The following is a 21,976-nucleotide window of genomic DNA, read 5'->3' as shown; positions in this document are numbered from 1 at the left end:
GAGACAGCGAGAGAGGGAACACAAGCAGGGGGAGTGGGAGAGGGAGAAAGAAGCCAGCTTCCCACGGAACAGGGAGCCCAATGTGGGGCTCGATCCCAGGACCCCGGGATCATGACCTGAGCCGAAGGCAGACGCTTAACGACTGAGCCACCCAGGCGCCCTGAAAACTTTTATTTCTAAATGTCAATTTAATCTGTTTTGTCTATTGCTGAAGCAATTTTTTTTCTTTTTTAAAGATTTATTTATTTTAGAGAGAGAGAGCATGAGCAGGAGGGGTAGAGGGAGAGGGAGAGAGAATCTCAAGCCCAGCCTGGAGCCCCATGTGGGGGTGGATCTCAGGACCCTGAGATCACACACTGAGCCAAACCAAGAGTCAGAGGCTCAACCACCTGCGACACCCAGGTACCCCTGTTGAAGCAAATTCTTGACAACATTTATGATAGTTCAATTCTCCAGTTTAAATTTGTGAAGCTTTTTTTTTTTTTCAAAGATTTTATTTATTTATTTGACAGAGAGAGACACAGCGAGAGAGGGAACACAAGCAGGGGGAGTGGGAGAGGGAGAAGCAGGCTTCCCGCCGAGCAGGGAACCTGATGTGGGGTTCGATCCCAGGACCCTGAGATCATGACCTGAGCCTAAGGCAGACGCTTAACAACTGAACCATCCAGGTGCCCCTAAATTTGTGAAACTTTAAAAAGTAATCTCTACACCTAGCATGGGGCTCGAACTCAGGACTCCGAGATTGAGTTGCACACTCCATCAACGAACGGAGCTAGCCAGACACCCCCTCCAGTTGGCTTAAATTTAGATGGCCATTTCTTCTCTAAGACATGTCTTTGTAAACTGATAGTGTTTCAGATAAACACAGGAATGCTGGTCTGTAGACTCCATGTTGAACTTAGAGTTTAGTTTACTCTTCTGCTGGAAGGAGGAGAGTGATCTTATTTTTGTGGAAAATGCATTAGTGCAGAGTCTACTCACTTTCTCTGTGACAATCAAGTCAGTGTTTTCTGTTCAATTAAGATTGCCATGTCACTAATTTTCCTGTGCCTTTTAGTACTACTTAACTCAGGGTTACAAATAAGATCTGTATTTTCGCCCTTATTTCTTCTGATCACTAGTCACTGGTTCATCTGTTTCCTAAAGATTCTTTAGCACAAACGCTGTTCATCACACTTGCTCAGCTGTAGTTGGACGTACAAGTGGTCTGCTAAAGTTCAGGCACCAAGATGCCTGTTGCATTACAGGATTTAGCATTTTCAGAATGCCCCATAAATTCTGGTTGATAATTACTCTCCTTTCTGGCTTTCTCATGTCCTTCAAACCAAAATTTCAGAAGTTTCTTCTTCTAGCGTTTTGCAGTTGTTTGGGTGGAATGCTTGGGTCTAGCAGTAGTGAGCTTGTCTATTTTTGTCATTTTTCTCCTTTTTAAATACAAATAGAGGCATTCTAGGAATTGAAAAGGTCCCTAGAACAAGATTTTTATTTTATCTTTTTTTTAAAGATTATTTATTTATTTTTTATTTGTTTGACAGAGAGAGAGAGTGCACAAGTAGGCAGAGAGGCAGGCAGAGGGAGAGGGAGAAGCAGGCTTTTTGTTGAGCAGGGAGCTGGATGCGGGGCTCTATCCCAGGATCCTGGGAGCCGAAGGCAGCCGCTCAACTGACTGAGCCACCCAGGCGCCTGTATTTTCTTTTTTATGGGGGTAGGGGTAAGTCTGAGTAAATGGGGCATTGGTTGGTAGGATGAGGTGGTTTTAGGTAGCTGGGGAGTCAGAGGAGTGACCATGACCACTGATGATACCTTCTTACAGTGGTGAAGGGTAGGACAGATGGGTGGAAACAAGCAATTTGTTTAAAATGCATTTTGTTAGACATTAGTCTCTTTTAATTTGGCATAGATGTATGGCATACTACCATTTAGATTCTATAGTTTGGCAGCGCAGAGTATTCCTCATTAAATATTCTTCACATGGATTTTTGGGTTTTTTGTTTGTTTTAGTTGCAAGAATGGTGATTTCTAGGACTTCATTCTTATGTGTCTTTTAGAAGTGTATTAGAAGTATATACTTTGAATATATTGCCCATTCTAGGTACTTTGTGAGGTAAATGAAAAGGAGGGATTGTTAACGATTTGATTTATAAGGTATCTGGATATACTGTGGTGGCTCTTCTCAAAGTCTGGTCTGTGGACCTCAGAGGGTCTGTGAGGTTATCTTTGTCATAATACTAAAATGTCATTTGCCACTTTCTTTTCCTCCTTCCTCGTGTCCACATATGCACCAGTGATGGAAAAACAGTGGTAGGTAAAAACTATTGACACCTTAGCACTTGGAGTAAAAAAACAACAACAAAAAACCCAAAAAACAAAACATCAAAAACCAGTTCTAGAGAATATCCTTGATGAAGTAATAAAGATTGTTAATTTTATTTACTCGTGATCCTGAGTGCACACTATTGAAATGTTCTGTGTGGCGAGACGGGACCGTGTGAAAATTGTTTCTGCTGTGTACCAAAGTCCAAAGGATGGCCTCTAGGAACGGCCCTTAGGTGATTGAGTTGCAAGCTGCCCTAGCTGCTTTTTTCATGGAGAACATTCTTACTTGAAAGAAGGGTTGACAGACAAACGAAGATTAGTCAGACGGGTATTTGGCAAACATTTTTTTCAGTGAAGGGAGCCTGTCCTTCAAGGAAAACAACTGTATTTGTTGCTGATGAGAATGTTTGAGCTTACAAGCAAAAATAGAATTTTTGGAAAACTTGTATCTGTCACCGAGAGCTTGACAGCTTCCCAGTAAATACTTAAAAGACTTTTCTGATGAGATCACTGGATTTACCAAATATGATTTTTGGAAATATGTCAATTTCTGGAAAATCTGCATAACCCAGTGGACCAATATTTTTCAGGTGAGGATTGATGATGCTATAAAGTCATGCACAGGTTAAAGATCCATTTGAAATGAATAGACCAACGAATTTTAATGTAGCAGAGTTCAGAAAGTTTATTGATAGAATTTCAGATTCTACATTGCAACTAATCTTAAGAAACCACCATGGCTTACGGAAGAACAGTGTTGTCTTGAGGAAAAGCACTTAGGAGGTTGAATTGCAAGCTCAACTAGTCAACTTTTTCATAGAACAGTTTTGGTCTAATACCAAAGCATGAGATCCACAATTACCTCAAAAGGCTGTTCAAATACTCGTCCATTTTCTAGCTAAATGCCTGTTTGGAAATGGATTTTTTTCATATTCTTTAACCAAAACAACATATTGGAACAGATTGAATGCAGAAGCAGATAAGATCCAGCTGTCTTCTGTTAAGACAGATATTTAAAAAAATGGGCAAAAATGTAAAACAATACCACTCACTGATTTTTTTTTTTTTTGTTTTAGAAAGGAAAATAGTTTTTAAATTAAAATGTGTTATTTCTCTTAACATGGAAAGGTTTGCTGTTACTATTTTTAAATGAGTTAGGTTTTAAAAATTTCTCAGGTTGTAATTTCTAAGATGCTAAATACCCATAGTTATAGCCCAGAGAAACTAAAGAGGTCCTGAGACCAGATGCTTGAGAAGAATGGTGTGTTTCCTCTAACTGCCCATCATTCTGCTTGTCTGTGCTAGGAATGGCCATGTGAGGAATTAACGTCTCAGTTTGCATCCTAAGTTCCAAATTCTTCCTCTTTTGATCTTTTTTTTTTCTCTTCACATAAGTGCATCTGGATTCTTAATTTAGTTATTTTTTTGGAGTTAATTTTGGGGTTTTTAATTTTAGAGTATCTCTTGGTATCTTTTTTCTTCATTCACATTGCCGTCAACCCCCAGTCAGAGCCCATCTCACTTTATTCCTGAATTACTTCAGTGCTCCAGTTTTTCCTAATATGTTTTTCAAATTTGAGTGTTAAATCTAATCCGAGGGTTGACTTGACTTTATTTATAAGTTCCTTGAAAATGTACAGATAAAATCTTCTTAGGGTAAAACCAAAGTGGAGTTACTACAAATTAAACACTAGTCGTATCAGCAGCACATATTTAATGATGCTATTTGGTTAAAGCTGAATAGCCAACAGGAGAGCTTGTAACAATGCCATAGCCTCAGGACCAGTTTTATAATAAATCTGTTTATTTAATTTGGCTTAATAATACTAACACAGCTCATGGCTATTTGCATAAATATATTTTATAAAATGGCAAGTTGACTTTCAGGATAATCAGACCTAGTAGTTAACCTGAGTGGTGGCACCTAGCAGTCCTTGAATGCCGGTTTTAATGCCAGTTGATATCCTGTGAAGCTGTGTTGGTCACTGGAGCATTGTGGAGTGGTGAGATCTACATTGAGTAAATATTTAATCCAATTATTTTGGAATCTTTTACTGGAAAATATTGTGCTGCATATTTTACTACTGGGTTTGCTGGTTGGTGGGATCTCTGTATCCCCTTGGCTTTGCAACACGCGTAGGGTGCTGAGTGCCCCCCGGCACAGGTTCCTTTGTCAACTGACCATACCTGCCTTACCGTACTTACCTGTTTGGTTTCTTTCATAGCATTCAGCACTGTCTTGCATACTAACCATTTTACTTTGTTTTTGATCATTTCCATCCAAGTAGGTTTTAAGTTCTCTGGGGTTACAGATTTTTGTATTTACTGCTAAGTGTTCAGTTTCTATAATAGTACCTGGTATGTGTGGGATGTTCACTAAATAGGTGTTGAATGAGTGAATGTAGATTAACACTTCTCTCTATTCAAACTCTAAACTCAAATGCTCTCTTCTGTGTAATGTGCTTGATGCTATCTTCCCAGCTGGGGCAGAGATGTTTCTCTGACCATCTTAAGCACAGCTAAACTAGACTTGAATTGTGTGGAATCCTTTTGGTTCTTCTGATCAGTGCATGTGAAACCAGGGCACGATTACTTTCCTTGGTTCAGATTCTGTATTTCTATTAGTGTAGCCTAAATGTGCATTATCTTTTTAAGTAGACACCATCTTAAAGCTTTTATGGAGTTTTTTTTTTTTTCCCTCCTTTTAAATTGTTCAAGTATAATGTTATCTGAGTTTTAAAATAGTACAATTATACGCGGGAATTTTCCCTCAATTTTGTTTGAAGTTAAGGTTTATAAAAGTACCAACTGCCTTAATTACTACGTGTTTTTAACTTTTTAAAGATTTATTTATTTTAGAGAGAGCAAGTACACGTGCTGGGACGGGGAGGGGCAGGGGAAGAGAGAGTCTTAAGCAGACTCTAAGCTGAGTGTGGAGCCCGACTTGGGGCTCAATCTCACGACCCTGAGGTCACGACCTGCGCGGAAACCAAGAACCGCTTAACCAACTGTTTTTAAATAGTTCTAATCATTGGTGCACTTTTTTTTGTTTTTTTTCCTCCTGTTTAACATTTTATATCACATTTTTTATGTGGTTTTGTTCTGTTTATAATTTTTAAAAGTGGATGTCATTTTATTTTTAAAATTTATTTATTTAATTGTATCTATTTAAATTAAAGATTTTGTTTTTAAGTAATCTCTACACTCGGGGCCCATACTTTTAACCCTGAGATTGGGAGTCACATGCTTCCACCAGTGGAGCCAGCCAGGTGCCCCAAAAGTGGATGTCATTTTATTTTATTTTATTTTATTTTATTTTTTAAAGATTTTATTTATTTGAGAGAGAGAGAATGAGAGATAGCACGAGAGGGAAGAGAGTCAGAGGGAGAAGCAGACTCCCTGCTGAGCAGGGAGCCTGATGTGGGACTCGATCCTGGGACTCCAGGATCATGACCTGAGCCAAAGGCAGTCGCTTAACCAACTGAGCCACCCAGGCGCCCAAGTGGATGTCATTTTAAAAGTGAATGTTTTTACATTGGGTTGTTGTATAATTTAATTCCCTCTTTCTTTTTTTCTTTTAAACTTTATTGTGGAATAAGTTTAGATTTCTGTAACCCTGGTACATTTATCAAACGTAGAAACCAGTGTCAGTATGTTACTATTAATTAAACTGGAGACTTTATTTGGATTTTACCAGTTTTTCCACTGATACCCTTTTTCTGTCCCGGGATCCAGGCCAGGGCGCCACACAGCATTTAGTTATCTCCTTAGGCCTTCAGATCTGTGATGGTTCTTCAGGCCTCTCATTGTTTTCATGATGTCTTGATAGTTTTGAGGAATATTGGTCCGGTATTTCGTAGAAATGTCCTTCAGTTTGGGTTTATCTGATGTTTTTGTGCGCTAAGACTGAGGTTATGGGTTATGAAGTTTTGGGAAAGAATACCACAAAGGTGAAATGTCCTTATCACATCACGTTAGGGGGGTACACGATGGCAACATGGCTTGTCCCTGATCTTTTATCCATAATCGTTTGGGGTGAGGGTGGTGCCTTCCAGGCTTCTCTGCTGGGATATTACTGTTTCCCACACCACACTCTGCTGTGGGAGTGAGTGACTGAGTCTAGCCCTGCTCACGGGGAAGGGACCCGAGTCCGACCTCCCAGGTTAGAGAAGGGTACAGGTATATTACTATTTGGAATTCCCTGTGAGGAAGATTTGTCCCTTCTTCCCCCATTTACTTGTTAATCACTTATTTATATCATGGACTCATGGATACTTATTTTGGTAATTGGTTATAATAAAATAACGTTGTGACTTACTTTGCTACTCAAATTGTTCCAGCTTTGGCTGAGCTAGAACATAGCCGGGCCTCAGAATCCGGATAGACCTGACACTTGAGTGATGGCCTGAGGCAACCCCTAGTGCAGCTTGCAGTGCCGAAGGGCTGGGCCACTGGACCCCTCACTCTCTGTCTTCCTTTTCACAGGCCACATTGTCATTACTTCCCCTTCGGCATAAGATCTGCTTCTCAGGTAATTAATTTTTATCTTTTACCAAGGGTAACATTTATATGTCTCTCTAAATTCTCTCTATATTTTTTCTTCCTTACCTACAAATCTTAATTACTGTTAATTTATTTTTGATTTTTTTATTTTTAAAGATTTTATTTATTTGAGAGAGAGAATGAGAGAGAGAGAGAGAGAGAGAGAGCACATGAGAGGAGCGAGGGTCAGAGGGAGAAGCAGACTCCCTGCTGAGCAGGGAGCCCGATGCGGGACTCGATCCTGGGACTCCAGGATCATGACCTGAGCCGAAGGCAGTCGCTTAACCAACTGAGCCACCCGGGCGCCCTATTTTTGAGTTTTTTTAAAGCAGTGGATTTTAATTCAAAAAATAAATGAGGGGCGCCTGGGTGGCTCAGTTGTTAAAGGGGCCAGCTCTTGATTTTGGCTCAGGTCATGATCTCAGCCCCCACTGGGCTCTGTGCTCAGGGCTCAGTGGGGAGTCTGCTTGAGGATTCTTTTTCTCTCTCTCTCTCTCTAAAATTAATAAATAAATCTTAAAAAAATTGGGGTGCCTGGCTGGCTCAGTCAGAGCATGAGATTTGATCTAGGGGTCATGAGTTTGAGCCCCACGTTGGGCACAGAGCTCAACTTAAAAAAATAAAAAGATGAAATTATTAAATGAGATGAACAGCTACCATCAAAGCATTTGAAACAAACACTTGAAGACTGGCAGTTTTTCAGTTGGCAATTTGATGGCAGTCTCACTGGGAAGTAAAAAGACATCTTGGGTTAGGGAAGGACATCAAGAATATTGCAGTCGTATTACTTAAATTTTGTTAGGTTTGGATTTGACCTTACTGAGTCTGATAGTCAGTAAAGAGTCAGAGGTAATGCTATTAATTTAGTTAGGCTAAGTAGTACATGTAGTTTATTATTTAGTTTTCTTAAGTAGAAACAGAACCCAGCAAGACTAAAAAAATGGCCAGTGCCTTGATTCAGCAAATCATTTAGGAATGAAGAACCTCTAAAGAAAGGCATCAAAGGAACTGCAAATGCCTAGGGAACTTTTTTTTTTTTTAATTCTTTGTCATTGGTCACTCAGTAGGGAGGGGCAAGGATGTCACCTCAGGTAAAGGCCCTTCACAGGTTGGACCTGAGGGAGAAGAAAGCTGATTCTTGGGCTTTGTGCCCTCGTCCTCCAGGAGGTGGAGACTTGTGTCCTGGCACATCACTGAGGCTGTTTAAACCCGAGAGGATGGTGTTCCTTACCAGGTGTGCAGAGAGCAGGGTCACACTGAGAAAGTGGTCACCAGAGCACATCTCTGTTACTTCAGGCATTGTTGTACATGTAATGTCGGTACCAAGAATGTATCTCAGACCCCTCTGTATTTCATGTGGCAAGAACACCTAAATCCAAACTGGTTTAAGAAAAAAAAAAAACGGATTTTCTTGGCTCATGTAACTGAAGTTCTGGAGTTGGGTTTGGCAAAGCGCGCCTGGTTCAGGGCTTGGTGAGGTGATTAGAGTCCATTTCTTGGCTTTGGGTGTTTTTTCTTTAGCTGTTATTGACTGTTTTTTGCAGGTTCTTCTCTCATGTTTGTGAGTTGGATTCCAGCAATTGTTTGGGCAATGTATATCCAGGTTTGAATCTAAGTGGAAAAGAGTGAGCCTTCTTGTCCTCACTTTGCAGGGAGCCTCCTGAGATTTTTCCCTGTGACCAGACCAGTCTGGTCATGTATCCAGTGTGTACTGGTGACTTTCGGCAGGAAGCGGTGGCCCTGGTGCCATGTAGGTGGTAGTCCCCAGAGAAGGATTGGTGGGAAGGTGAGCTGATGCGGGCGGGGTGGCACAGACGACACCATGTCTGCTCTGGTGGGGCAAAGCTGGGTTACAAGGGCATGGTGTGCAAGCTATTGGAGCTTGGTTTGATTCATAAAGTAGACTGTAGACTATGTAATTTTCCTTAATTTTATGTAAACTATATTAATCTGTAAGGTGTTACTGCATTGTATGAAGGTTTTGGTGGTTTCCTACCATAATCTGGTTTCTCTTGAATTAACACCTGTTGTTTTAGTTTTACTGTATATGGGTAGAGTCTTGCGTTTTAACGACTCAAACTGTACTCAGTTTTGAAGGAGAGAAGTCCTTTTCATATCCTGGACAAAAATCCTACTAGTGCCATTTTACTTATGAAACTAAACAAATCTTTTGAATGAGAAATCTAAAAATTGGATGTATTTACAAATCCTCATCCATTTTTAAAATTTATTTATTTATTTTTAAGTATTTTATTTATTTATTTGATAGAGCAGGACAGAGAGGGAGAGAGAATCTGAAGCTGGCTCCACACTCAGAGCCAGGCGTGGGGCTCGATCCCATGACGATGAGATCATGACCTGCGCCGAAACCAAGAGTCTGACGTTTAACTGATTAAGCCACCCAGCGCCCCAATCCTCATCCATTTAATGGCACGTTATTTTAATACAGGTTTCTTTCTGCCATTATATGAATGTTTGGAACTTACTGGGCTGTGGTATGGTGGAAAGCGGAGTCAGAAGACCTGATTCGAGGCTTTCATTGACTGGGAAAGGTGAGGGGCTGGCTGACATTTGGAGGCTTACTGCATGCTTAGAACTAGGTGATTCTGTGTGTTTGGTGTTTGCAACCAACTTGGAGGTACTGATGTTATCCCTATAATACTTCCTTAGTAAAAAGAAATTCCAGAAGCTCCAGGTTTTATATTTAGGATCTCTTGACCATGGGGTCTGAATTGTCCCTGAGACTCATCTCCTTGGCGGTTTCTTGGTGGTGGGGTACATTTCCCTCATTTTCCTTGCCCACGCCTGGGAGTCCCCACCCTTCCTTTTCATACCTTGTGGCACACCTAGACTTTGTGAGCAGTTCACCATTGGTATATGTTAGTAGGCGTGTTTTGTTTTTGTTTTAAAATGTATTTGCCAGGGGCACCTGGGTGGCTCTGTCGGTCACGATCTCAGGGTCCTGGGATCGAGCCCCGCATCAGGGCTTCCTGCTCAGTGGGGAGCCTATTTCTCCCTCTGCCCCTCCCCCCAAGTTGTGTGCGCACGCGCGAGCGCGCTCTCTCTCTCTCTCTCTCTCTCTCTCAAAAAGACCATGTATTTGCCAGGCACACAGCCAGGCTCTGAGATTTTAAAATGAGTAAGAATGGTTCTTGCTACTGAAGAACTTCCAGTGGGGATGAATTGGAGTGAAAAACATGAAAATACGATTTTAATATGTTGTAAATGCTATGATAGTGGGAGGGGATTTATTTGATGTAAAACCTTCTTCTAAATGGTACCTTAAATTTCATTACTTTTTTAGTCGACCAGCCTGTTTATCCCTGTGTGTTCAAAGAACAGGCTGCACACTTTTAGATTTATTTCTTAGATTGTTATTCAGAGGTCATGATCCTTGTATTTGGATAATTTCCCATAGGTGAATTACCATAATTTTTCTTTTTTTTTTAAGATTTTATTTATTCATTTGAGAGAGAGAGAGAGAGCGCACATGAGGGGAGGGGGGGGTCAGAGGCAGAGGTAGACTCTGTGCCGAGCAGGGAGCCCGATATGGGACTTGATCCCAGGACTCCAGGATCATGACTTGAGCCGAAGGCAGCCGCTTAACCAACTGAGCCACCCAGGCACCCATACCGTAATTTTTCTTATTTCCTCACTATTGTGCATATTTACCAGATCATCCTATAGCTTAACACCTTCATTTATATACTTCTTTATTTGGAGGAACTGTGTGAAATTTTCTAAACATGGAAATCTTGCTATACATGCCATCTTACAGAGAGGTTGGTTCCAGAATCAATTTTGAAATGTTCTGTTCTTATCTTGCAACTTGTACAATTATACCTTTGGTCAGAGAGACTTTGTTGTGACATACTTCATCAGAGATGTTGTTACTATAATGGTAGGAACACCATGGAAGGGACTCCAGACTCTTCCACAGGGAGGGTTCTAGTATGAAAACACGAAATGCTAACTGATGTAACGATATCTCTTCACCAGCACAGAAGATGTGCACCTTAAAGAAATGAACTGTGGTACTCCCGGGTATTGCACGCTGGTGGCAAGTTAGTGCCATGATCCTGCTCCCAAGGTTCGTCAGGTGCAGGGGCACTACCTCCAAAGGACCAAGAATTTGTCAAGGCCACAGATGGGCTAGTTGTGGATTAGTCTGGGAGCTAATGAAGCAAGATAATCCCTTTTTATCTGATGGCTTTCCCTTCTAGTTCCTAGGCCTTTGAAGTGCTACAGGTCTGAAAATAATTTGCATAGACTTACTTGAGCTCATCTGTTAACTAGCAGATATGAAAGCAAACGATTGCAACAGTTATTTCTTAAATAAAGCCCATTTTTTTCCTGACTTCGGTGTCTTTTAGGCCTACCTCACCATCTTCTGTCATCCTCACTTGTACTTTGCCTCAAAGATGGGGTCATTTTCCTGAGTCCAGTCTTTCTGGGTCCACCTTTGCTCCCAAAGGCAGGGTCACGCTTGGAACCTTCTCAGTTCTCTCTGTGGCCTCATCCAACTGACTTAGCTCAAGTTCTGAAATCTCTTCATTCTTCTCATTCCCCCAGTGCTTGTAATTTAGGGTCTTCAACTAGTTTGGTGTCCATCTTTGTTATCTTGGCAGAGCCCCGTATCCAGCTGCGCCCTGCTCATACCTTAGGGTCCCTTCTGTTCTTTCTTGGCCTTTGGAAATCCAGCTTAACTTTGAAGGTTGAGTTGTCGCCTTTCCTGCCACTCCCTCTCCTGGACTTTTCCCTGTATATTTCATACTGTATTTTCTTCTCTTCAGCTTGTTGGGTGGGACCTAAGCTGCACAAGGGCCAGTTCTGTGTCATTTCTCTTTGTCTGTTCAGGGCCTGGTTCCTACTAGTCCATTATCCTGTGCTTATGGTGCCCTCTTTCCGCCTGAGTGATCCACGGGGCTGCTTTCTTTGTCATTGGTGGGTGGGCATTCTGATAGAAAGTTACCCACGGACCTCTGGGCTGTTTTCTCTAAATCTTGTCTCCTTAGGTGACTTCTCTGTGCCCGAGGGTTTTATGTGGACAGGTGAATGAAGCCCGACTCAGTTACTGGCTATTCAAGCCAGAACACCATCCACTCCCATATTTAAGTCACCACCAAGTTTTCTCTTAAGTGACTCTTGAATTCCTTTACTTTCCTCACCACCAGTGTGGTGGGAGAAGCTGTCCTCCTCTTGTGTAAAGACTACTGCAGCCCCGTCTAATCCCCTCTGCTGCTCAGTGGCTCTTTCCAGAATGTCAGTCTCCCCCTTCCCTTTTATTTAAAAAATTCTGGCTTTCCTTTGTTCTTAGATAAATTAAAGCAAACATCCTTAATGTGGCACCACCTTTGCGCCGTCGGACAGAGAAATGTCCTAATCTTTTGAAGGTACAAGTGTGGTTTTAATACTTTGAGAAGCAAATGTTCTAGAAGAGGACACTTGTTTAGACTTAAAACGGCGACTCTGTAGTATGACTTAGGCACCTGGGGGACTATAGAGTGTCCCCACATTTAAACATAATTGGTTCCTAGAGCCTGCAACTGAAGATAAAGCTGAAGAATTTACTTGGCATTTGCTGCATTTTTGGTTTGCTAGCCGAGAAACCCCTCATGTGAGTAAAGGTGTACAAGAGGCAGAAGCAGACTTCTCAGTGTTGATGGCGAGAAGCACGGTTGAAAGTGTGTGCAGGGGGCTGCTTTCATTTGTACGTTTGTTGTACGTTGTACTGTATGTTTTTTACTTTATTGCTGCATGTAAATTTTTCTTTTTCACGTTTCTCTTTCAGTTATGTTATTCATTTATGCCTGTACCTGCTGACTTAATGATGAACAACTTAGAGTAACATGTCTACATTTTTTTTCCTCCAGAAGTGTGGATCTCATAGACTAAAAACTAGCTTCCGTTATGGGATCACGTTTCTGTAAGACTGCTGCTTTTTAGGAGTGGAGAAACTTTGTCAATAAAAATATCTTTTAAAAGTTGTATTCAATCAAAACTTAGATGGTGAACGAACTGTTTTACGGATGTAACCCTGCAGCCCATGTGAGCACCCTTCTCGCACGTGTCACCGGCATCATGTACTGTTTTTTTTGTTGATTGTTAGTTTGCTGGGGATGAAAGCACAAGTGATCATATTCAGGCTGGTTAGATTAGTGATTTTAATATGAAACCATTGCTTTTAGAATAATCATGGGCCAGACTGGGAAGAAATCTGAGAAGGGACCGGTTTGTTGGCGCAAGCGTGTAAAATCAGAGTACATGCGGCTGCGGCAGCTCAAGCGGTTCAGGCGGGCTGACGAAGTGAAGGTACAGCTTTTATCTTCTGTGGAGCGCACCCATGGTTAAGGTTAAGGATTGTCCCCCCCCTTCCCCCCAAGATAAGTTTCAATTTGCAAGATAAGTCCATTTTCAGCCAAGGTCATATTTGTAGTAAGATAAATGAAGGCTGGGAAACCCAGGGCCTTGATCTGTCTTAATTAACCTAAAGATGGTCCCAGGCACGGTAACGAGAATGGAAAGATTGTAATCTAATGGCTAGTCACTCTGCTTTGAAATCACTATCTTTTTAGTGTATCCTTTGTGTTGCACATGCAGATTCCGGACCCAGATATAAAGGGATGTGTTTCAGGGTTTTAAAAGTCATTGTGATTTTGTTTTTATATGATAACAAAGGATGGAATGATTTTTCTGGTCCCCGCCCATTCTTAATAAAATAATCCGTGTGGTGCTTTTGTGTTATTTGAATGTGGGAAACTACAGTTTAGTGTAAAATCTATATGTGTTTGAAGGAATGCTCCTGTTATTTTTGAGAAATCACTAGATTTTAACCTGCGTTAGAGATACTGTACATTTTCTAACAATGAACAATTTCTCTTCTCCTCTCCTTCATTTTTTTAAAGAGTATGTTTAGTTCCAATCGTCAGAAAATTTTGGAAAGAACGGAAATCTTAAACCAAGAATGGAAGCAGCGAAGGATACAGCCCGTGCACATCCTGACTTCTGTGAGCTCATTGCGCGGGACCAGGGAGGTTGGTTAACTCACGCACTGTAGTAATTATCAGTGCATTCTGGTTTTTGCTGTTGCAATGTTGGTTGGTTATTGATAGGAAGTCACTTACCTCAGGATGTCCATGTTTTTATTGTTCTTTCTTTTTCATGTGCAACTGTTAGTGGCTGCCTTAGGCAACCTACTAGTTACTCCTATACGAGAACTGTAGTGTTTAGCATATATTTTTACTGTTACCAGGTAGTTGTGTAGATTTTTATAGGATTGTTGATTAAAAAAAACTGTTAAGTTAAATGCTCTTTAACGGCCTCATCAGATCACTGTTTAAAGCAAGGCTTTCTGACTCACAGTTTTTTTCCTGCCCCTTAATATAAATTAGCTATGCTATAAGAAATGTTTCCTTTTCATTCATGTTCATGGACTAAGGAAGTTTTTTGTTATTTGAACATTTTGTTCAAAAGCTAAGGCTCTCTGAGAATTTTTAAATTCAATGTTGAGAGATCAGAAGTCCTTTTCTATAGCATTTTCTAAAGGAAAGTGATAGATCTTAATCCTATTTTCAAAAGAAGGCAATAAATGTATGGCAGGTTTTATAATTAAAAGACATAAAAAACACAGTGGCAGTAAAATGAAAAGAAAATGGCAGAAGCCTGGGGCACCTGGATGGCTCAGTTGGTTAAGTGTCTGACTCTTGATCTCAGCTCAGGTCTTGATCTCAGGGTTGTGAGTTCAGAGGCCCCCCCCCCCCCCCCCCCCCCCGCCCAGTGTGGAGCCTGTTTAAAAAAAAAAAAAAAAAGAAAAGAAAATGGCAGAATCTGAAAAACAGTATCGAACTGATCAGTAGGGTTTTGGGTAAAGCACTGCAGTGTAAGTACCTGTCTATACAGGAAAACACGACGTAGTAGGTGGAATGCTATTGGAATGGGCACCCAAACAAGAAGAAGGAAGGAAGTAATTTGGGAGTTTACATTATACCACACAGTGGATAGTTGTTTCTCTGAGTGTCTAAACACAGGAAGCATCTAGACAGTGGGATCTACTCTAAAATACGTTTTCAGTGAGGATATGATACTTAACAAAAAATTGTAATAAGCAGTAATGGGCTAGCACATGAGACATGCTGTCCTCAGAGACTTGTCAGTCCTGTCACAGTAGCTTGGTCCTGTGATGATTGTGCTCATGCCCTGGTGGTCTTGGTGGTGACACATGACTTGGAGTGATTCTTAGTCATTTGTTCATTTTGTCAGGTGGCAGCTCTTTAAAGCTTGGGCTTGCAGTTGTGTAAATATGTATTCTATGCTGCTAACAACTTCCGCATCATCTGGGACAGGTCAGGGCCTACCTATTAGAGGTAGATGACTTTATTAATATACCAAGGGTGAAGGATTCGTTTCTACCCTAGTCAGAATGTTCTCAAAAGGGAGAAGGATGGGGCGTCTAAGTAATTCTTTTGAAAGTTTTGTCTGGTGACCTTTTGGAAATTTCGAGCGTAAAGGAAAAAGAAACCTTGTTTGTTCTCCCTGGAAGGATAAATCTTAGAGATTTGGAGAAGTAAGTAGGCACACATGGAATACTTACTTTTTGCCTCCCATTTCGACTCTCAAAATGCTACCGAAAGCCCATCTTATAAGTAAAAGTTAACAGCGGTAATGATTTCTGGCAGTGTGCTGGGTACCCCGCACACATGAACCTCCTTTAATCTTTGTACTAGTTGTATTAGGCCTTTTTCTCCCCCTGGACGAGGACTGGGCCTTGGAGGACAAGTCAGTTTGCTCGCTCCAGTGATCTGATGCGGGCCCAGAAGAGCACGCTTTGCTCAGACACATTAGGGAATGAGTACAGTTCATTGTTTATGTACAACTTGAGTTGTTCATAATATAGTTTTAAGGACGGTTCATTCAAATGAATAATTACTAATTGAATTTTGCTTTTAGTTTTGTCAAATGGAGATAAATCATTGAATGTAAAGATATCTAATTTTTTAATGTGAGTTTATGTGAGAAATTGTAAGAAGAAATGAGCATTGTAATAAAACAGAATTGTTTTCTAAACTTAGTACCCCATGCAGGTTGAGAAAAATCATTTTCACAAAAAAGGAGGAAAGGAGGGCAATCACCCCCTGCCTCAGGAACTCACGTTTTTGTTGCATGGAACTCTGACCTGGTCAAGGCTGTTAGTTTTTGAGCTACTCTTGATAGCTGATTCTGCTTCAAAAGATTCATCTTTTACTTCCCCCACCCCCAGCCCCCTTTAAAACCATTATCACTGATTTTTGGAAGCTGAACGTTTATGCAGTTTGTGATAAGATTTTTGGTGTTCTCACAATAAAAATAATAAAATTTTAGGACTGAAAAGGACTTTACTGATCTCTGTCTAATCTCCTTATTTTGTAGATGAGACTGTATCCCGTTTTATTTTTCTTCAGTTTGAGCATTCCCAGCTGTATGTCAATTTCTTTTATATGCTTTAAAAGTTGGAGTCCGAAGTAGGTCAGAAGCAGGAGGATAAATAAAAGTTAGTGTGTTTTGCAAAGACTTTCCTAGTAGTAGACTTGGCAGAAGTTCAGACTGCAGTGTTGGTCCAAACACCTAGTCTGTGGCTTTCAACATTGGGAAGTGCTGTTATAACATTGTTTTAATTAACTGCTTATTTTTATAAGCCGATCCTTTGTAAGTGCTGTCTTCAGTTTAAATCCTTTGCGGCATGAGGACCGTTAAACGACAATTTTCAGTTTTTCACTCAAGTCTTATACTTTAATCCCTTCTGTGCGTGTAAAGTAGATGTGCTCAGTTTTAAAATGACTGGTTTTTATCTAGGTTATTTTAGTGAAGAACGTCTGACAAAGGTCACATTCCCTGATCTAATGAAGTGGCTGCTGTAGACGCTGACTTCAGATCGAGGAGCCCTGCACTTGAACTTAGAGACCCTGTCTTCAATATAGTGTTTTCTTAATATGTGTTTCTAAGATACTTGTGGGTACTTATTTTTTGGTGTTGAGGTTACAGAACCTAATCAGTGTTACTCATACAATTTTTATACAGAATGTGTCAGTATTTTTCTTTTTAAAAATACTCCTGAATTCTTGAAGACAGTGGCGGTATGTTTTACATTTATTTCCTTTGCTCTTTAGTTAATCTCTTTAAGGAGCAGTCACCTTAAAAATGTCACTAAATGATAAGCACAGACCAAGGGATGCATACCTTATTGTTAGAGTATGTGAGAAATTGTAAGAAGAAATGAGCATTGTAATAAAACAGAATTGTTTTCTAAACTTAGTACCCCATGCAGGTTGAGAAAAATCATTTTTTTTAAAAACCATTTTTTAAAATGGTTTTTTAAAACCATTTTTTAAAAACCATTTTTAAAAACCATTTTTTTTTTAAAACCATTGCTTAAAAAAAAAAAACAAAACCCAAAACCAAAAAACCATTGCTTCTAGTTGACTTTTGTTACTTTGTCTTACCAGTAAAAAACTTATCTTCCCTAAGTCTTCACATCAGTAGTCCTGTTCTTCAATGGGTGTGTTTTTCCAGTTTTAATGAAGAAACTGGTTTAGGAGTTACTCTTGTAGTTCTTAGGAGTGCAATTTCTTTTTGTACATTTGTCTATTTCTTGCTAAAAACTAAATGGCGCTTATTTTCATTGATCTTCATACCAGGATTTTTATTACCTGTGTGTATTATGACTGAAAGAGAGGCTTGCTCAAATGATGTCTGTCTTCTGGGCAAGTGGTATGATTGGTTTAGTCATTTAAAAATATCCTGCCAGTATGCATTTCTAGACTCCCAGGAGAATTTATGTACTTGTAGGAATTTGTGTCTTGTTTACTAATGAAAATAGAATTTTTAGTGTATATTTACATGTGGGACTTCTTTAGGATGCCTAACACAGCAGAATCATTAGAAAGACATCATAGTCCTTGCATTTATGAAGAAATAAAACATTTAATACATATAGGTTTGATCCTCCTAGTAATATTTGAAATGCCTATGAGTTCATGATCTGTCGTTTAATATTTGCAAATTTTTTGTGCGGGTGGTGGAGAGTCTTCTATCAAAATAACAGAATGTAAGTTATATGTTTGCAGTTTGGATTTACTATTTTTATTGAAGGAGAAGGCTAACATTGTCTCATTTACATGTAAACACTTGATTGCATTATTTATTGACTGGTAATGCACTTTTCCTCAGTTAATTGTAAATAGAAATTTTTGTTACTATTTACAAAGAAAAAACGATACACTAGTGTACCCAGTATATAATTTAGTGCTCTTAAGTACACTCTCAACTTGCAATATAGTAACATGCTTTCTTTCCTTTGTAAATTTCAGGATTGTAGAACCAGTAGGTCTAGATTCTCATGAGCCATTTGAGTAAATATGGCAGGGAGCAAGGTCATTTTTCTCATGTCTTAGAAATAAATGGATGGTTCTTAGTCTGAACACAGCCATCCTTTCTTGGTGCCTTAAGGAACTAGTTTCCGAGTTGCTTACTGTAGCTCTTTGCCTTTCTTTAACCTTTTATTGGTACTTATCTGGAGAGTTGAGTCCTATGTTAACTCTGCCAGTCCTTCCCACCCATACAGCTTTTCAAATCACTGTAGTCTTAGCTTCCTTTCTGGCTTTCCTTAGGCTGAAATAGATGGAATGATTCTTACATGACCATAAAGGAGGATTTCCTTTTTTTTTTGAAAGGAACTAATGTAAATGATTTATGCTATTCCAGAGGTCATTTAAAAAAAAAGAAAGGTCACTTATGATGTTTGCATTTATGTATCACCGTCATATTAAATAATATCATATACTTAATGTCTGAGTTTAACTTAAGATTCTGTATCTGACATTTGGAAAGTGAATTTTTCACAGATGTCAAGTGTTTATTTTGTGCACCTAATAAACCAGCAGAAGTTGGTTTCAATCTGCTGTTTTACTTCTAGAACATTGTGTATATAGTTGGTGTTTTATATACACAGAGAGTCAACTGTTCAGCTGACTACAAAGATCAAGATCATTGATCAAGATCAAAGATCACTGATCTACAAAGATCAGTTCTTTTCCCAAAATGCAAAAACCAAAATTTGACAGCTACTTTTAAGAACAGATTGAAGCAGAAGAAATGCTTGTCTAGCCTGCATTGTTAAATTGTTTATTGCTCTGAAGAAATAAAATTTTACTAGACCTAGAACTGGGATAACATGGATTGACTTAAATTTACTGCTTAGGATTCTGCTTTATCTTAATAGATTTTATAAAAGAATTTTACTGGAGTACCATTTTGGGAGGGTTGGACAGATTCCATGAGCTACCTTGTATTGATTGTTTTATACCAGGTCATGTGAATATCTGTCGGGTTAATGAAACTTTAATCGTTCTCTTTGACGAAAGGCCACTGCAAAATGACTCTTGAGAATTCAGGTTACACTGAAATATATGAAACAGAAGGCAGAAGTTCCTGTAGTCCAACCTCTGTGATTTTTAATCTTTCTCATCTCTTTTTCTACATATAATATATTAATAATAATAAAATATATTGTATTTGAAAAGGTTACTGCCCAGATAAAATGTGCCTGCCAATTTGGGCCATCACTTAAAAAATTTTTTTCTTTTTAAAGATTTTATTTATTTATTTGAGAGAGAGAGAATGAGAGAGACAGAGCACATGAGAGGGGGGAGGGTCACGGGGAGAAGCAGATGTCCCGCTGAGCAGGGAGTCCGATGTGGGACTCGACCCCTGGACTCCAGGATCATGACCTGAGCCGAAGGCAGTCGCTCAACCAACTGAGCCACCCAGGTGCCCCCCATTTTTTTTTTTTGAGTATAGTTTACACACCCTGTTATATTAATTTCAGGTGTAGGATATAGTGATTCAACTTCTCTGTACCTCATGCTGTGCTCACCGCCAGTGTGGCCACCATCTGTCACCGTACACTGTACCCGTACAGTTAGTGATGTTCCCTAGGCTGTGCCTTTTATTTTATTTTTTTTAATTAATTTATTTATTAGCACGTTGAGAGCAAGAGAGTGTGCGGGGGGAGGGGCAGAGAGAGAGAGAGAGAGAGAGAGAGAGAGAGAGAGAGAATCTCGAGAATATTCCCTGTTGAGTGCAGAGCTCAAAGGAGCTTGAGCTCGCGACCCTGAGATCATGACCTGAACCGAAACCAAGAGTCGGCTGCTCAATCAACTGAGCCACCCAGGTGCCCCTGCTGTGCCTTTTATTCCTGTGACTGTCATTCCCTAACCGGAAACTGTCTCACTCTCCTCCCCCATTTTGCCCATCTCCCCACCCTCTGCATTTTGGGCCGTCGCTCTACAACGTCCTTCCAGGTCCTCAGTCTCTAAGAATGCAGCGTTGGGTACCATGAATGTGCCATCATTTACTGCCCTGCTCGTAACAGATGGACATTTAGGTTTTTATTTTTTTTACTTTTGCAGTTAGTATTTTGGTCAATACCCTTCACCTGCATCTTTGTATCTTTGAGTCATTTTGTAGGAGGAGTTCCTAGAAATAAAATAACTTGGTCAAGAGGGTATGCATATTTAAATGTTGATGGTGGCAGCACGGTGTTCCCCAGAAAGATTCTCCATCTGTACCCCACCACCGGTTCATAGCAGTGTCTGTCTGTCCCTGTTCCCAACGCGTGATATCAATCTTCTGGATCTTTGTCAGTGTGATAGGTAAAAAGTTATTAGTTTGTTTGCTTTTTATTACTTATTCAATGAGGTTCAGTTTCTAGTGTTTGTATTTCATAATTGGCTGTTAGGGTGTTGGATCTGTTAAAATTAAGTTGGACTGTTTCTTAGGGTTTTTAAGGACTTTTGTATGTATATTAAATACTCCTTTTTAAATCATGTACAGATTCCCCCCCCCCATTTTGATGTTATTTCTGGTATATTTTGATTTATAGAAGTTTTAAATGTTTATATAGTCAAATTAGAATTTCTTTTGATTTCTGTGTTTCTAAAGGCTTCGAATGTAAAGATTATATAAATTACCTCTCCATCTTTCCGTTTAGTTGTTTTCACTTACCAGGAATTTCCTTTGGTATAAACAATGAGTGGGGATTTGGTTTTTAGTATTTTTGTATTTAGCTTTCTCGTTGTTGCAACACTACTTAGTAAATAGCGAACAATCAAAAAGCAGTTATAAATCTTTATTGTAAAAATCAGCAGGCTTGGCCGACCTGATTGGTGGTCCCCGATCTCCCCTCTGAGCAGATCTCACCCCTGAGCCTGGACTTCGTGCTTCTCCTCAGCGGCCGTGGCCTGGTGCCAGTGTTGGCTCTCCCCGCTGCCCTGTAGCTTTCAGCCCCACGTCCACTCATGGAAGCTTCAGAACGAGCGTGTTGCCGTGATTTATGGAAACCAGGGGCTTCGGTACTACTCGGGTCTGCCATTTCTTAGTGTTTTTTTTTTTTTTTTTTTTTTAAGGGACAGAAATGATCTTATTTCCCACTTAATAGGACTGTTCTTGAATTCGGTATTTGAGTTTGCACGGCTCCGGTTAGCTGCTTCATGTGCCTTTTGGGTGTTCTGTAGTTTTACCAAAACCTACATATTGGCTATTGTTCAGTTTCTGGTTTCCAGTTATTTTAGCAAAACTGGAGTTTGTAGCAAAACTGCAGATTATGGGGAGTGATTTAATACAGCCCCTTCTGACCCCAGACTGCGTTGGGTTTTCCCTGTGCATTGGGTTTTAATAGGATTAACTAGGTTGATATATTTATGGTTGCTTTCATTCCGGATTAGGCTTTTGAAATTAGGATTCAGGGAAGAGTTTTAAGGGTCTAAACTTCCTGAAATTGCATTCCAAATGTTCTGTGTTCTATGTTAAATGCGCGCGCGCGCGCGCGTGTGTGTGTGTGTGTGTGTGTGTGTGTGTGGACTTTTCTTCTGAAAAGAAGTATAAGAACTGACACTTAGAGGATGCTATCTTTCTGTAATGCTTAAGTGAACTCAGAAGCAAGAGCCCTGTGTTGCAGGTAGAGAGGTTCTTCTGCCCATCTGGGTTGGCTCTATAACATATTTAACAACAAAAATGGACGTAATTTACAATCTGGTTATGAGCCACTCTTTGATTCCTTAGCCCCAGCACCCTTGATGAGCTGCTT

The 21,976-nt window shown here is 40.0% G+C and overlaps 1 protein-coding gene across 8 annotated transcripts in view; it reads left to right on the top strand.

Moving 5' to 3' along the window:
* The window catches only part of EZH2 (enhancer of zeste 2 polycomb repressive complex 2 subunit), a 66,435-nt gene that overhangs the window by 13,637 nt on the left and 30,822 nt on the right, over positions 1-21,976 (top strand). For 2 of the 8 annotated variants that reach the window (XM_028106286.2, XM_088018658.1), the window contains exons 2-3: positions 13,047-13,170; positions 13,764-13,892. In XM_028106286.2, coding sequence (XP_027962087.1) covers positions 13,054-13,170; positions 13,764-13,892 — 246 coding nt within the window. In that variant the 5' untranslated portion in view covers positions 13,047-13,053. Of the gene's footprint in view, positions 1-6,026; positions 6,848-13,046; positions 13,171-13,763; positions 13,893-21,976 lie in introns of those variants that run through there. The other 6 variants (XM_088018660.1, XM_088018659.1, XM_028106287.2 and 3 more) reach the window with 4 other exon arrangements.

This window comes from Eumetopias jubatus, unplaced genomic scaffold (genome assembly GCF_037043125.1).
Source record: "Eumetopias jubatus isolate StellerSeaLion01/CBP00866 unplaced genomic scaffold, mEumJub1_p1.0 scaffold_14, whole genome shotgun sequence".
NCBI lineage: Eukaryota > Metazoa > Chordata > Mammalia > Carnivora > Otariidae > Eumetopias > Eumetopias jubatus.
This window is presented reverse-complemented; position numbering and strand designations above follow the sequence as displayed.